The following is a 14,054-nucleotide window of genomic DNA, read 5'->3' as shown; positions in this document are numbered from 1 at the left end:
TAACGCCAAACGCTGTTCTTTTTTTTTAAACAAGCTTTCGCTCTAAACTATTCAGAACAGTGTCTAAAGCTTGATCGAAAGTTTGGTTCGTATCGCTCGCCGCCATGTTAAATGTGATCCGTAAACAGTCCCAAATAAACTACAAGCTTCCGTTTGTCGAGTAGTACGCGTCACTGTCTTTCCACCCCTCCCCACTCTCTGATTGGCTCCCTAACTCAGGCGAGCCTTTAGACCATAGTTTCCATGCTGTCTTTTCAGATTGGAACGATTGTGCAAAGCAGCATGGGATTTCCCAGGTTAGCTCCTGATGTTAGGTCACAAATATACAAACACAAACATGTCCGAATCAATTCTGCAGTACCTGTCTGGATGTGACGTGTCTCTGTGTGTTTCTTGTTCTTGTTTCTGATTCGCTGGTGGTTGATTTTCTCCATAACGTCAGACTCTTCCATGTGTAACACCGCGCTGGCTGCTCCATTCCTGTTCTCACAGCTCTCAGCCTCCTGCCCACCTGAGAACAGGTTTACATGTGAAATATTTCAGTCTGAAAAGATTTAAGTGACATGCCATGCTCTGGGGGAATATATAAAGCAAAAACAAACAGATGTGTTCAAATAAGAAAAAATGTCAAGTAGAGTCACGTGGGGCAGCCGAGGAAGATGGCGGCATAGTTTCGTTGGTCCCTAGGCCCACCAATATAATTACAATATCCGTACAAATTTACCCCTTAATCTAAGCAAAAGTTGTTACCACATTTTAAAACTATACATAGCGCTTCCAACACTACAAGAAAAGTTGCAGATGTCGTCATCTACATCGAAATATTTTAAAGGAACATCCACGACCCGGGGGCAGCACGGTGGTGTAGTGGTTAGCGCTGTCGCCTCACAGCAAGAAGGTCCTGGGTTCGAGCCCCAGGGCTGGCGAGGGCCTTTCTGTGTGGAGTTTGCATGTTCTCCCCGTGTCCGCGTGGGTTTCCTCCGGGTGCTCCGGTTTCCCCCACAGTCCAAAGACATGCAGGTTAGGTTAACTGGCGACTCTAAATTGACCGTAGGTGTGAATGTGAGTGTGAATGGTTGTCTGTGTCTATGTGTCAGCCCTGTGATGACCTGGTGACTTGTCCAGGGTGTACCCCGCCTTTCGCCCGTAGTCAGCTGGGATAGGCTCCAGCTTGCTTGCGACCCTGTAGAAGGATAAAGCGGCTAGAGATAATGAGATGAGATCCACGACCCGCATGGCTACTAGACAGACCTCGCCGACGCCGGAACCCTCCAAAATGGACAACCTGTTATCCGAGATGGGTAAAATTGCCACCACACTACAAACGGTCACCACAGATGCATCATCGATTAAAGAAACAGTCACGGATTTAAAGAACTCGGTAAGCTCACTTCAAGTAAGATTGGATGAAGCAGAGGGCCGTATATCAACGGTTGAGGATGTTACATCAAGGCTAACTGAAGGTAGCCAGAGAGCAGATGAACGTCTGGACACATTGTATAATAGAATTGAGGAGCTGGAAAATATGAATCGGCGCAAGAATGTGAGATTGGTCGGTCTAATGGAGGATTTAGAAACAGATGGACTTGTCAACTGTGTCCAACAGCTTATATCCGAGGGGCTGGGAATTGATTTGGATGGAGAGTTCGAGATTGAAGGGATTTATCGTGTTGGCAAGCGCGAGGCTAAAAAACCACCAGAAACCACCGAGGATAATAAACCACCAAGAATCGTGTTGGTCAAGTTTCTACGTACATCCGCGAGGGAAAAAGTTCTGCAGGCAGCCAAAGAGAAAGGGCCTGTCGAATGGAGGGAGTGCAGGGTGTCTCTCTTTCCGGACATGTCGAGGGACCTGGCCAAGAAGCGGAGAGAATTCAATGCGTCAAGGAAGATGTTGCGACAACTCGGCGTGAAGAATACACTTGCATTTCCAGCATCACTCCGTTTTACGTGGAAAGGAAAAGATCAAAGCTTTACTTCCAGCACGGAAGCTGAGAAGTTCATTCGAGAGCGCTGTGGTGGGTCAACTGAATAATGATGTGGGTATTCATTTTCCTATTGTAAATAAGCTTGGATGAGGAACAGACGGTGTGGGTGTTGGTGGGTGGGAGTACTGGCTAATTGTGCTGCTGTTCAGGAATAGCCCTAGGGGCTACTCGGCACGCCACGGACCGGAATCTGGGTTTGTAGAGCGGAGACCACAGGTCTTTATTCGTTCTTTTTTGTTATTTTACTTTCTTGTGTTTGCTGAGGGGGGTACTGAAAATGTTACACGTTGCGGTTTATTTTTTCATTGTAGGTTACAGAAATGTTTTGTTTTGCTTGAAAAGGTCCAACTATTTTTTGCTGAATTTAAATGAATGTCCTGTACTACGCCATTGCCCACTAGAGGGCAGCCTCTTGACATGTATCTCCATTATGTTTTATGTTAAAGTGCCATTCCACCATTGGATGTATTCTTTGGCATAAAATACAATATATTTTATGACAACATGACTAGACAGAGAAATCTTTTAGCTTCAAAATGATATATCAAACATAATTTTTTGACAACGACAAGTATATTAATTTTGCGACCAAAGTCACCTACCCTTTTAATTTCCACGCAGTAGTGAAACGTGATGCCATCGGCAGGTTCCCCTTCTTGTGTACCACGTGTCAGTCTATTTTTAGACCAGGAAACCCCCAAAGTGAGAGAGTCATTTCTCCTCGTATATGGAGGCCAAAAAAATTGCGAAAAATTTTGAGTTAATCTTTCAGTTAGCTAGATTTATCGGTATTAGCTAGATTTATTGGTATTATTTTTATCGCGTTCTATCCGCCATTGCTGATAATCTGTGCCACGTCACACGTCACGTGGTACACAAGAAGGGGAACCTGCCGATGACATCACGCGCGGAAATTAAAAGGGTAGGTGACTTTGGTCGCAAAATTAATATACTTGTCGTTGTCAAAAAATTATGTTTGATATATCATTTTGAAGCTAAAAGATTTCTCTGTCTAGTGATACCATTTATATATGTTGTCAAAATATATTGTATTTTATGCCAAAGAATACATCCAATGGTGGAATGGCACTTTAATAGGTAGTCATATTAGATGTCTCATCTCATTATCTGTAGCCGCTTTATCCTGTTCTACAGGGTCGCTGGAGCCTATCCCAGCTGACTACGGGCGAAAGGCGGGGTACACCCTGGACAAGTCGCCAGGTCATCACAGGGCTGACACATAGACACAGACAACCATTCACACTCACATTCACACCTACGCTCAATTTAGAGCCACCAGTTAACCTAACCTGCATGTCTTTGGACTGTGGGGGAAACCGGAGCACCTGGAGGAAACCCACGCGGACACGGGGAGAACATGCAAACTCCGCACAGAAAGGCCCTCGCCGGCCACGGGGCTCGAACCCGGACCTTCTTGCTGTGAGGCGACAGCGCTAACCACTACACCACCGTGCCGCCCTGCCTGACTCATTTATGGAAGCAATTATAACACTGCTACCTAAGAAAGATAGGGACACAACTGACCCTGCAAACTTTAGACCAGTTAGTCTTATAAATGTGGACTGCAAAATATTAGCAAAAGTCTTAGCATCACGTTTGGAAAAGGTCTTACCTGAGATAATTCATAAAGATCAGGTAGGTTTTATAAAGGGAAGATCATCAGCTGACAATACGAGGAGATTAATGCATCTTATGTGGCTAAACTACTCAGAGAGTACGCCAGGCATGGCTCTCTCACTAGATGCACAGAAAGCTTTTGACTTGGTACAGTGGAATTTTTTGTTTAAAACTATGACAAATTTTGGCTTAGGCAATATTTTCAGAGCATGGGTTAGTTTGCTATATCAGAACCCGAGAGCAGCAGTAATGACCAATGGTATGATGTCTCCATTTTTTGCAGCATCTAGGGGCACCCGCCAGGGGCGTCCACTATCCCCTTTGCTTTTTACGATGGTACTGGAAACTTTGGCTATTAAGATTAGGAAGGACCCAAATATTGTAGGGTTGAAAGGGGTAGACAAAGAGAAGGAACAGAAACTAATGCTGTATGCAGATGACATTTTGTTATTAATGAGTGACCCATCCACTTCCTTACCACTACTGATGGAGGTAATAGAATCATACTCAATTGTGTCTGGCTACAAAATAAACTGGGGAAAATCAGAGGCTATGCCAATAACAAAGCCCATGTTTACATTAGACCGTATCAGCGGATCATCAGATTAACGTTTTTAAAACGATTAGTGTGCACACAGCAACACCAATACATGATTTGCGTGCACACAGCAACACCAATACACGGATACGCTCGGCTCCGCAGGCATCCTGCGCTCCAAATCACTCCGCCCTGAACAGCGAGTGCCCTCTGGAGGGTGCGCACTCCGGCCCTGCGCAGCTCACAGAGCGCGCGAGTGAAGTGCACAAGCTGTGATTCGGGACTGAGCCGCTGTGTGTGAGATCCCAGCGCATATCACTTACCACTTGCAAGTGGAAGGATGGCAAGCCTAAAGACAATCATAACTACACAATGGGCAGTATTTGCATCAGTATTTGCAGTATTTTCATACTTTTATACTCTTTAATGAAAGGTGATACAAGGCGGAAGTCCGCGCCGTTTTTCAGCAGTCGCGTCACATGACCAACGCCAGCGAATCAGGAAGGTGGATGTCACAGTGACGTTGTCCAATGAGACGCCAGCTAGAGCTCAGCACAGCGTATCCGCGTATTCTGAATGTTTACACAGCACCGGCGCTGACACGATCTGGACTGAATACGTGGACGCTGGCGGATTCCCGTTTCCCGGCGTTTCCAGGCGGTTTAATGTAAACGGACAGTGCATCCGCGAAGAAAATGAGACAGATACGGTCTAATGTAAACGTAGCTAAAGACATGTTATTCTCACATGGTGACTGGTTTTGGTTTCAAATGGGTTCCTACAGGTATGAAGTATCTTGGTGTGCGTTTGACTCAGAATTTGGAGGGGATTATGGCACTAAACTATGATCCCTTGCTGACAAAAATACAAACATAATGTAGAAAAATGGAAGCACCTCAAACTAATTATGGGGAAAGGTGAATGTGATCAAAATGGTTGTAGCTCCTCAGTTCAATTACATATCTATGATGTTGCCCTTGAACATTCCAGACATCATTTTCAGGAGATATGACAATATTGTTAAGGACTTTTTGTGGGAAGGAAAAAGACCCCGCATTAAAATGAGTAAAATGTGTGCCCTGAAAGATAAAGGAGGACTTGGACTACCAGATGTGAAAATGTATGACCTTTCTTTTGAAATGGCACAGCTTGCGAAACACTGGAGAAAGACTGATTCAGACCTGGACTGGGTCAGATTTGAACAGAGACTGGCCTCTCCATGTAATCCCTTGGACATTCTCTCACAACGCTCTGGACCGATACAGGAGCCAAACCCAGTGAGTGATTAAACACTCGCGATATGTTTGGTGTAAAATCCATAAACTACTCAAAATGTCACACTACAGACAGACAATCTTATGGAATAACCCAGATATTCGCATTGGAAAGAAAATAGTGTTTTGGAAACAGTGGCTTCTTAAAGGTATAACAACAGTGAAAGATTTATATATGGACGGACAATTTATGTCATACTCCGACTTGGTGGGAAAAGACAATATTGAAGGGAAAGGAAATTTTTGGAAATACTTGCAAATCAGGCATTGTGTTGGAGACAAATTTAATTTCAATGAGAACCCTGTGCTTACTTACCTACAGCTACCACATATAGCCCATACTGCCTCTGTGTGTTATAACTTAATGACTAATATAACTGCAGATAATTGTAGTAGTTTGAAATTAATATGGCAGACGGACTTAGGGATTAACTTTGATGAAGGTGAATGGTTGAAGATTCTTTCAAATGTGGGTAAAAACATCAGGGAAGCAAGAGGAAAATTTATTCACTATAAAGTAGTACATAGGTACTACCACACACCTTCTAGACTTCATAGGATGGGTATTGCTGAAAATGGCTTATGTTGGAAGTGCAAGGAAAAGGATGGTACATATCTCCATATGCTTTGGGAGTGTTCTTATGTTCACCCATTTTGGTGCAAAATCCTAGGAATATTAGAAGAATGGTTGGGTTTCCCATTGCCTGCTGGACCCAGACTTTGCTTACTTGGAGAGAAGTCAGTGGTACCAAGTATAACAAAACATGCATTCACTGTTGTAAAACTCTGCTATATTACGGCAGCAAGAATTATTCTACGTAATTGGAAGTGTGTTAGAACTTTAGATTTCAAAGACTGGGTCAATGGAGTAATTGAAGCAGCTTTTTATGAGAGTATGCTGGAAAGGCTGAATGATGATAAATGAATGATTTGGGACGATTTCTGGGTACACATGAAAAGGATACAAGATGCATCTAATGACAGCTGTTGTATTCCCATGTATTGTTACTGTTATTTTCTTAAACATATTTTCTGTTGGAGATGTCAAGGTGGCGTATAGGGAAACTATGTGTAATAGGACATTGTGATGTACTGTGTGGACCTTCTTGTGTGTGTTTAAGGTTTGAACAATAAAAAGTTGAATTACAAAAAAAAAGTATAAATATGGCAGAACTCATAACAGTTTAGTTTGTACAGTCTAATTTTAGTTGCACTAAATCTTTACCTCCGACATCTTTGGAGGTTATGTTTTTGTCTCCGTTTGTTCGCCTTTTCCCAACGTAAACCAACAAGAGTGCTCTGAGCGCACAATATCCCCCGCTGGCAACTATATCTATGCTATAAGTGCTTAATACACCCTCATGAAATTGTCAAATTACAAGTTTGGTAATCAAGGGCCATAACTCTGGTGAAACGTGACCGAATTGAACGAAATTGTAATATGCACGTTACCGACATATAGCAAAGCCTTTTGCAAAGTTTCGGAAAATTCCTGCAAAAATTGCGAGAGGAGTTGATTTCAGAAGATGAGCACACTTTCATGAAATCGTCAAAGTAATCAAGAACCCTAACTCTGAAAAATTTCGACCGGAAAAAATTGAGAGAGGAGTTGATTTCAGAAGGTGAGTACCTTTCCCAGGATGGACAGCCAGACAGGCGGACGGACATTGCCCCGACATAATCCCCCCCCTTGGGCCTTTTGGCCAGTGGGGGAGAAAAAGTAATGACCGGATTTTGATGAAATTTTGAGGAAAGGTAAGCCATGGGCCAAGAAACTACCGTTTATATTTTGATGCAAATCCAGACATGTATGTGAATCCAGGATATTGTTGAACGTGGCTTAGTGGAGGTATATACTCTACCGAGTGCCCTTCTGGTTTATTTTTTAGCAACAAAATGAGGAAAACGTTGATATGTTAGACATGTTTACTACTTCTTTGATTCAGGAGCTTGGTAGCAAATTTGAATTTCCCTCCGGGGATTAATAAGTAATTCTGATTCTGATTCTATTCTTTTATCTCTGTACCTTTACACTGTCCATAAATATTTAACCGCTACATGTTAGCTAGATAAACTGTTAGCCTCAGTTTACTAACTAGCTCATTTTTGATGCCCATAGCCCAGTTTTCTAGCAACAGTATTTACATGACTTAAAACCACTCAATTGCCAAATGTACTGTATAGCCATCATCCAAAATCTAAAGCAAGAATTCACAAGTTATTTAAATGTACCATATGGTTTTTATATCTGCTATACAATTGTCTTGCTTTTGTCTATAATCCAAAACTTACCATAAGCAGCTGCCCAAGCTACAGGCATGAAGTCCTTGTTAAGCGAGGTGTTATCAAATGGCCGCTGGTGATTGGCAGGCTCCTCACCCCCCACCACCACCTCCATGTACACTTCATCAGTTATCTTAGCCACATCTGTGAAGAAACACACATCTATATATCCGTTTCACAGACTACTCACAATAGCAGTTACAGCTCTCTCCATAATTATTGCAACAGCAAGGTCTTTTTTTTTAACCCTCTGAAGAAATTTGGATTTGAATTCAAAAGATGAATATGAAATCAGAATTTCAACTTTTACTTCCTGATAGTTACATCTAGATGTGTTAAAGAGCTTAGAACATAGCACCTTTTGTTTGAACACACCCATTTTAAGTGATCAAAAATATTAGAACGTGCAACAGGTATTTCTTGGTGTGTCACGTTAGACCGATTGAATAGCTCATAGCTCGGAGTGTCTACTCTTGGTGCGAGTCGTGGGTTTTGCCTGTGAAGTCTGCATTTGTTGTTAAAGGGTAAACCAACATGAACACCAGAGAGCTGTCTATGGGAGAAAAGCAAGCCATTTTGAAGCTGAGAAAAGCGGGCAAATCAATCAGAGCTATTGCACAAGCATTGGACATAGCCAATACAATTCGGAACATCCTGAAAAAGAAAGAAACCACTTTTGAACCGACAACCATACATCAAACAAGTTAGCCAAGGAAAGCAACAATGGCTGATGATGGAAACATTGTGAGAGCGGGGGGACGACACCCCAGTCAGTGACATCAATAACCTCCACAGGACAGAGGTAAAGGTATCACAATACACAGTTTGAGACAGAAATATAGAGGCTATACCACATGATGCAAACCTCTCATGAATCGAAAGGTCAGATTGAAAACTGACCCCCACCAAAAATAAATAAATAAATAAATTACAATGATGAGCCACAAAATTCTGGAACCAAGATTAACTTCTACCAAAGTGATAGGAAAGGCCAAAGTGTGTAGAAAGAAATGATCCGTTCATGATCCAAAACATATGAGCTTAACAGTAAAGCACGGTGGAGATTCTCTCATAGCTTGCGCTTGCATGACTGCTTCTGGAATAGGCTCACTAATCTTTCGTGATGTAACTCATGATGTTAGCAGCAGAATGAAGTCAGAAGTCTACAGAAACAGTCTGTCTGCCAATATACAGAGAAATGCATCCAAACTAATTGGGAGGAACTTCATGATACAGCAAGACAATGACCAAAAACACATTGCCAACACAACAAAGGACTTCATCGGAGGAAAATGGGGAAGGTTTTAGACTGGTCAAGTCAATCACCAAAGCTTAACCCGGTTGTGTATACATTTCACCTGAAGAGGAGACTGAAGGGAAACCCCCCCTAAAACAAACAACTAAAAGAAGCTGTGCCTGGACAAGCATCATAAAAGAAGAATGTGACAGTTTGGTGATGTTAGTGGGTCACCACTGATGATTGATGCTGTTATTGCAAGCAAGGCATACTGAACCAAATATTAAAAAATGTTGTTTACTGAAAGACTATCTGCTCACCTAAAAATTGGTTTGTCCGGCACAAAAGGTGCTATATTCTAAGTTGTTTTAACACATCTCAATGTAAAGATCATGAAATTGATGCTGAAATTCTGACTGCAAGCTGGCCTAGTGGTCAGTGTGTCCACTTCTCGACCAGGAGATTGTGAGTTCTACTCGCGGTCAGGTCATACCAAAGACCAGCATTGAAAAAAAAAAGTACCTACTGCCGTCTGGCAAGGCATGCTGCAATACAGATGTGAGTGGGGAGTCAAACTCTTGTGGTTACCAGAGTGCTAGCCCCCCCACTGTAACCCAATAGGCGAAAGGCAGAAGGCTTTAGAAACGGAGATTGGCACCACCCAATACACCTTAAAAGAACAGTCCACCGTACTTCCATAATGAAATATGCTCTTATCTGAATTGAGACGAGCTGCTCCGTACCTCTCCGAGCTTTGCGCGACCTCCCAGTCAGTCAGACGCAGTCAGACGCGCTGTCACTCCTGTTAGCAATGTAGCTAGGCTCAGTATGGCCAACGGTATTTTTTGGGGCTGTAGTTAGATGCGACCAAACTCTTCCACGTTTTTCCTGTTTACATAGGTTTATATGACCAGTGATATGAAACAAGTTCAGTTACACAAATTGAAACGTAGCGATTTTCTATGCTATGGAAAGTCCGCACTATAATGACAGGCGTACTAACACCTTCTGCGCGCTTCGGCAGCGCATTGATATCTGAGCTCCGTATCAATGCGCTGCCGAAGTGCGCAGAAGGTGTTAGTACGCCTGTCATTATAGTGTGGACTTTCCATAGCATAGAAAATCGCTACGTTTCAATTTGTGTAACTGAACTTGTTTCATGTCACTGGTCATATAAACCTATGTAAACAGGAAAAACGTGGAAGAGTTTGGTCGCATCTAACTACAGCCCCAAAAAATACCGTTGGCCATACTGAGCCTAGCTACATTGCTAACAGGAGTGACAGCGCGTCGGACTGACTGGGAGGTCGCGCAAAGCTCGGAGAGGTACGGAGCAGCTCGTCTCAATTCAGATAAGAGCATATTTCATTATGGAAGTACGGTGGACTGTTCCTTTAAGGGCCTGGTTAATACTGGGATGGAAGACTGCCTGGGAAGACCAGGTTCTGGCACAGGAGGGACTTTGAATGCTGAAATTCTGATGCACTGTCTCATATTTATCTTTTGATCTCAAAGCCAAACGTCTTCAGTGTATAGCAAAAACAAAAAGCCTGTTCCAATACTTTCAGAGGGGGATGTACATAAAAATAGAGGTCATCATGGCAGTACTCACTAATGTCTTCCTGATTCTGACTGGCTTCTCCCACAGGCATAAGAACCATTTTATCACTGAGCGCAGATGGATCCATCAACTCCACACTTTCGTCCACGTCAATATCAGCATCTCCAATGTCCACAGTGCCACCTGGAAAAAAAAAATGCATAAGCAACAGAAATGACAAAGGAGCCTGGGCTCACCAAATAGAAACACTAGCATGCATGAGAGACCAGTGTTTGGATTTTATCATCACACCCATCCCTAAATTAGACTCACCCAGGTCATCATCTCCTGAGTCAGCCTTCAGGATATAAACCTTGATGACCTCTTGACCCTCATCGTCCTCCTTTTCCCCGTCATCCTGCTCCTCTAAAGTGCCCTCTGTTGTAACTTTAGCATCATCGTCTGACACAATCTTCCCAGGTTCTTCCACTAGGAAAAACAAAGAACAAAAGGTAAGTGAGGGATAAAAATAACCATTTTCTTCACATGCATCACTGGGTCATAGTGGTTTCGTTAGCTTGGCTAACAAATCATGGAAGCTGATAACTTCTAGTTTAGCATCGTGCAAATATTTATGTTTTGACAAAATTGCAACACATGGCATATTCATGAAATGTGACCACTCACAGGAAATCATGAGGTAGTTTTCACACCCATCCGAGTCCTCCTGCCCCTGAGAGGGATTGAGCACATCTTCCAGAGCTATCCCCGGTGACATCACGCATGTCCCCACAGCAATGGTGTTTAGGCCTTCCTCATCCTCCTCCTCATCGTCGTCCTGTACATACTCTGCAACAACATCTCCCATGGCATCCTGGATAACCAGCTCATCTGGGGAAAAACCATGCACCGCTATCCCATCATCCTCCACTCCAGAGACCAGTACCGTCTCGTGTAGCTCCACTGCCACCTCATCCTCCTCGGGTTCACCATCCCCACCTGAAAAAGACACACACAGACAGTGCTAAAAACATATTTGGGTCGAACATTACTATTCCCTCATTAACAGTTGGATTATGGGTATGTAGTCGGTTGCTTGCATACAAGTGTGGTTTATCTAAAAGGCATTATACACTTTTAACAGCACAGAAGTGTATAATGTGTGAAAGGGGTTGTTTTTCTTCAAACATACACAGTCCTCTATATTTACCTGACCCATGGAAGATGATCTTGGGTTGGTGGGAATGGGGAGAGAGGGTCGTCACATCTTCATCCATCGACCCCCTTGGTCATCGGCATAGTATTTTAACTCCTACCGGCGCATAACGCCAAAGAAAGCACGGCAATCAGAAACCTTCATCTACAAAGGTTGAATCTTTTTAAAGCCTTTTCAGAGCCTACAGAATGTACATCTGACAATTTCTCTGAACAAAATAAAAAGAGAGAGTAAAAAATGAACTCACTATTTTACTTATTCATTCAGCAAAACATCAGTGTTATACTAATGACTTATTGGATTGCATTAAGAAATTTATCCATGGCTTCACATAGGACTAAATTATGTCCCTTTCAATTTATTATAAATGATAAAATCAATCACTCAATTCAAACTTGAACCCAAGACTCATTAGGTGCGCAAAAAAAGAAAAAAGGGGTTAAAAAAGAGAAGATAGTATTTTTCTTTTACAGACTATACAGTCTCTTCAGGATGAGGATGTTTCAAAACAGGGGGCGTGGCCTGGTGGAAACGCATTACCAATAGCGGAAATGGTGCTCTTTACTGCCGCTACTTTAATATTTTCCATACCCATATTCCAACAAATCCTGTCTTTTGCATGATGATTGGTTAATATCTTATTCTCCCAAGCAACGTCTTTATAGGTATGAACCAACAACCAATAATAGTCTAGAGCCCAGAATACCATTGGCCAATCCTAACACAGTAGGCGGGATTAACCGGAATACGGGTACGGTATATAAATATTAAAAAAAACCACACCCCACGGGTTTCTAAGATAAAGACGCCCAGTTTATGCTAGCCGCCATATTGGATTAATAAAAGTGATCAATAAATGTGTATAAAACGGATTTTAAAACCAAAATACTAATTTATAACGCTTACTTTTGGTCTATTTAGAATTATAACGAAGTCTTGAAATAATTTTTGGACTTAAGGTTGTGTTTATACTAGCGGCCTAGATGAGGCCTCCCGAGGCCTTTGATTAGATGCTAACGAAGGCCTAGCTGTCATAACGCTCCTAATAATATAAACTGGTAGAACAAGAGAAAATGCGTAAACTTCTCCACCGATATAAACCCCGACAATCCACGCGCTATTGAGTGTTTAGCGGTTGGCTGAAGTGTTTCGTGTATATGGTTGTACAGCGGCCTACCTTTTCCACACACCGCTCCAGGCCGTACGCTTTCCCCAGACTCGGGCAGAGCTCAGGCGGGGAGTTTGTGTGAGCAGGGCGGGCCAGTGCGGCGCTGGGAGGGCGGGGCCGAACTCAGCACTCACACCGCCGGCAGGGGCTAACGCCATAGCATTTATTATTGACATAGCGCATATTGTCGCTGCTTTTCTCAACAAAATATCACGTCAGACAATTCATATCCACAATAAATAAAATTATAATACAACATAGAAATAATCTATGGAGTCGAGGCCCTGAGAGGGAGGGGCCGAACCTTGTCGAACAAAAGGCCAGAAGATACTTACACCCAAATCCGGATGTAAAAATAGTTTACTGTGAATGGATTAAAGTGAAACTAACATTTAGCTCTTGGTGACATTCATACATTAATTACAAACACTTTCACTTTATAAATAGCTTCATTTTTATGTGACAATAGCGTGAATTCAGTGGAAAAGTCTATAGTTAGAGTGCATAAGCAAAACCGAGGACTGACACGCACCAGGCATATTTTGCTAACTAGCCAAGCTTTTATATCAGTTAGCGTCAGCTAGCGCTAATAAACCATAACCTGAGGGGAAACTGATAAATAGTGGATGGCATTTTGAGTCTTAAACTTCGACAGCTCGTTTATCATATCGAAAATAAACATACTAACTAGGTTAGAGGGCTATCTGGACAGCTAGCTCGGTTTATAAACCTACTAGTGAACCTAGCTAACTAGTATACCTAGCTAACTAGTATTATCATATCACGTTATTTTCACTTCACCGATTTATAACGTATAACTAACTAACATAACACGTCCTCCTCCATCATAAATCTATTAATATATTTTATTTTATTATTATCAATTTATTAGGTAGAGATTAGCTCTAACTAGGCTACTTCCGGTAGCTTCTTGTAAAGAAGTAAAAACTCAGTAGAATATAGAAACCATTGCTTTAAGTCACAGATAAAGGGAGTAGAAAGATATTTTCAAGTCAAAATTTTATCATGGCTACTGATAAACTTATTTACATAACGCCTATTTTTGTATTAGATCCCCTAGAAATATGTTGGATGTACGACATGTTTTTGTTCTTTTTAATTTTGCTTCACTACATCCCTAGATTGTCATCTTTTTAGTAGTACATCAGTTG

At 42.2% G+C, this 14,054-nt stretch overlaps 1 protein-coding gene across 1 annotated transcript in view; it reads right to left on the bottom strand.

Annotated features, from left to right (window-relative positions):
• zfx (zinc finger protein X-linked) overlaps positions 1-13,287 on the bottom strand; it is a 19,065-nt gene extending 5,778 nt beyond the window's left edge. Inside the window, exons 1-7 of the mRNA XM_060900005.1 lie at positions 12,892-13,287; positions 11,709-11,810; positions 11,186-11,497; positions 10,832-10,987; positions 10,571-10,702; positions 7,731-7,865; positions 362-511 (exon numbers count right to left, since the gene is read on the bottom strand). Coding sequence (XP_060755988.1) covers positions 362-511; positions 7,731-7,865; positions 10,571-10,702; positions 10,832-10,987; positions 11,186-11,497; positions 11,709-11,775 — 952 coding nt within the window. The 5' untranslated portion in view covers positions 11,776-11,810; positions 12,892-13,287. The remainder of the gene's footprint in view (positions 1-361; positions 512-7,730; positions 7,866-10,570; positions 10,703-10,831; positions 10,988-11,185; positions 11,498-11,708; positions 11,811-12,891) is intronic.
• Between the last annotated feature and the right edge of the window lie 767 nt (positions 13,288-14,054).

Source organism: Neoarius graeffei, chromosome 19, assembly GCF_027579695.1.
Source record: "Neoarius graeffei isolate fNeoGra1 chromosome 19, fNeoGra1.pri, whole genome shotgun sequence".
Taxonomy (NCBI): Eukaryota; Metazoa; Chordata; class Actinopteri; order Siluriformes; family Ariidae; genus Neoarius; species Neoarius graeffei.
Note: the sequence above shows the minus strand (reverse complement) of the source record. Positions and strands in the feature narration are given on the sequence as shown.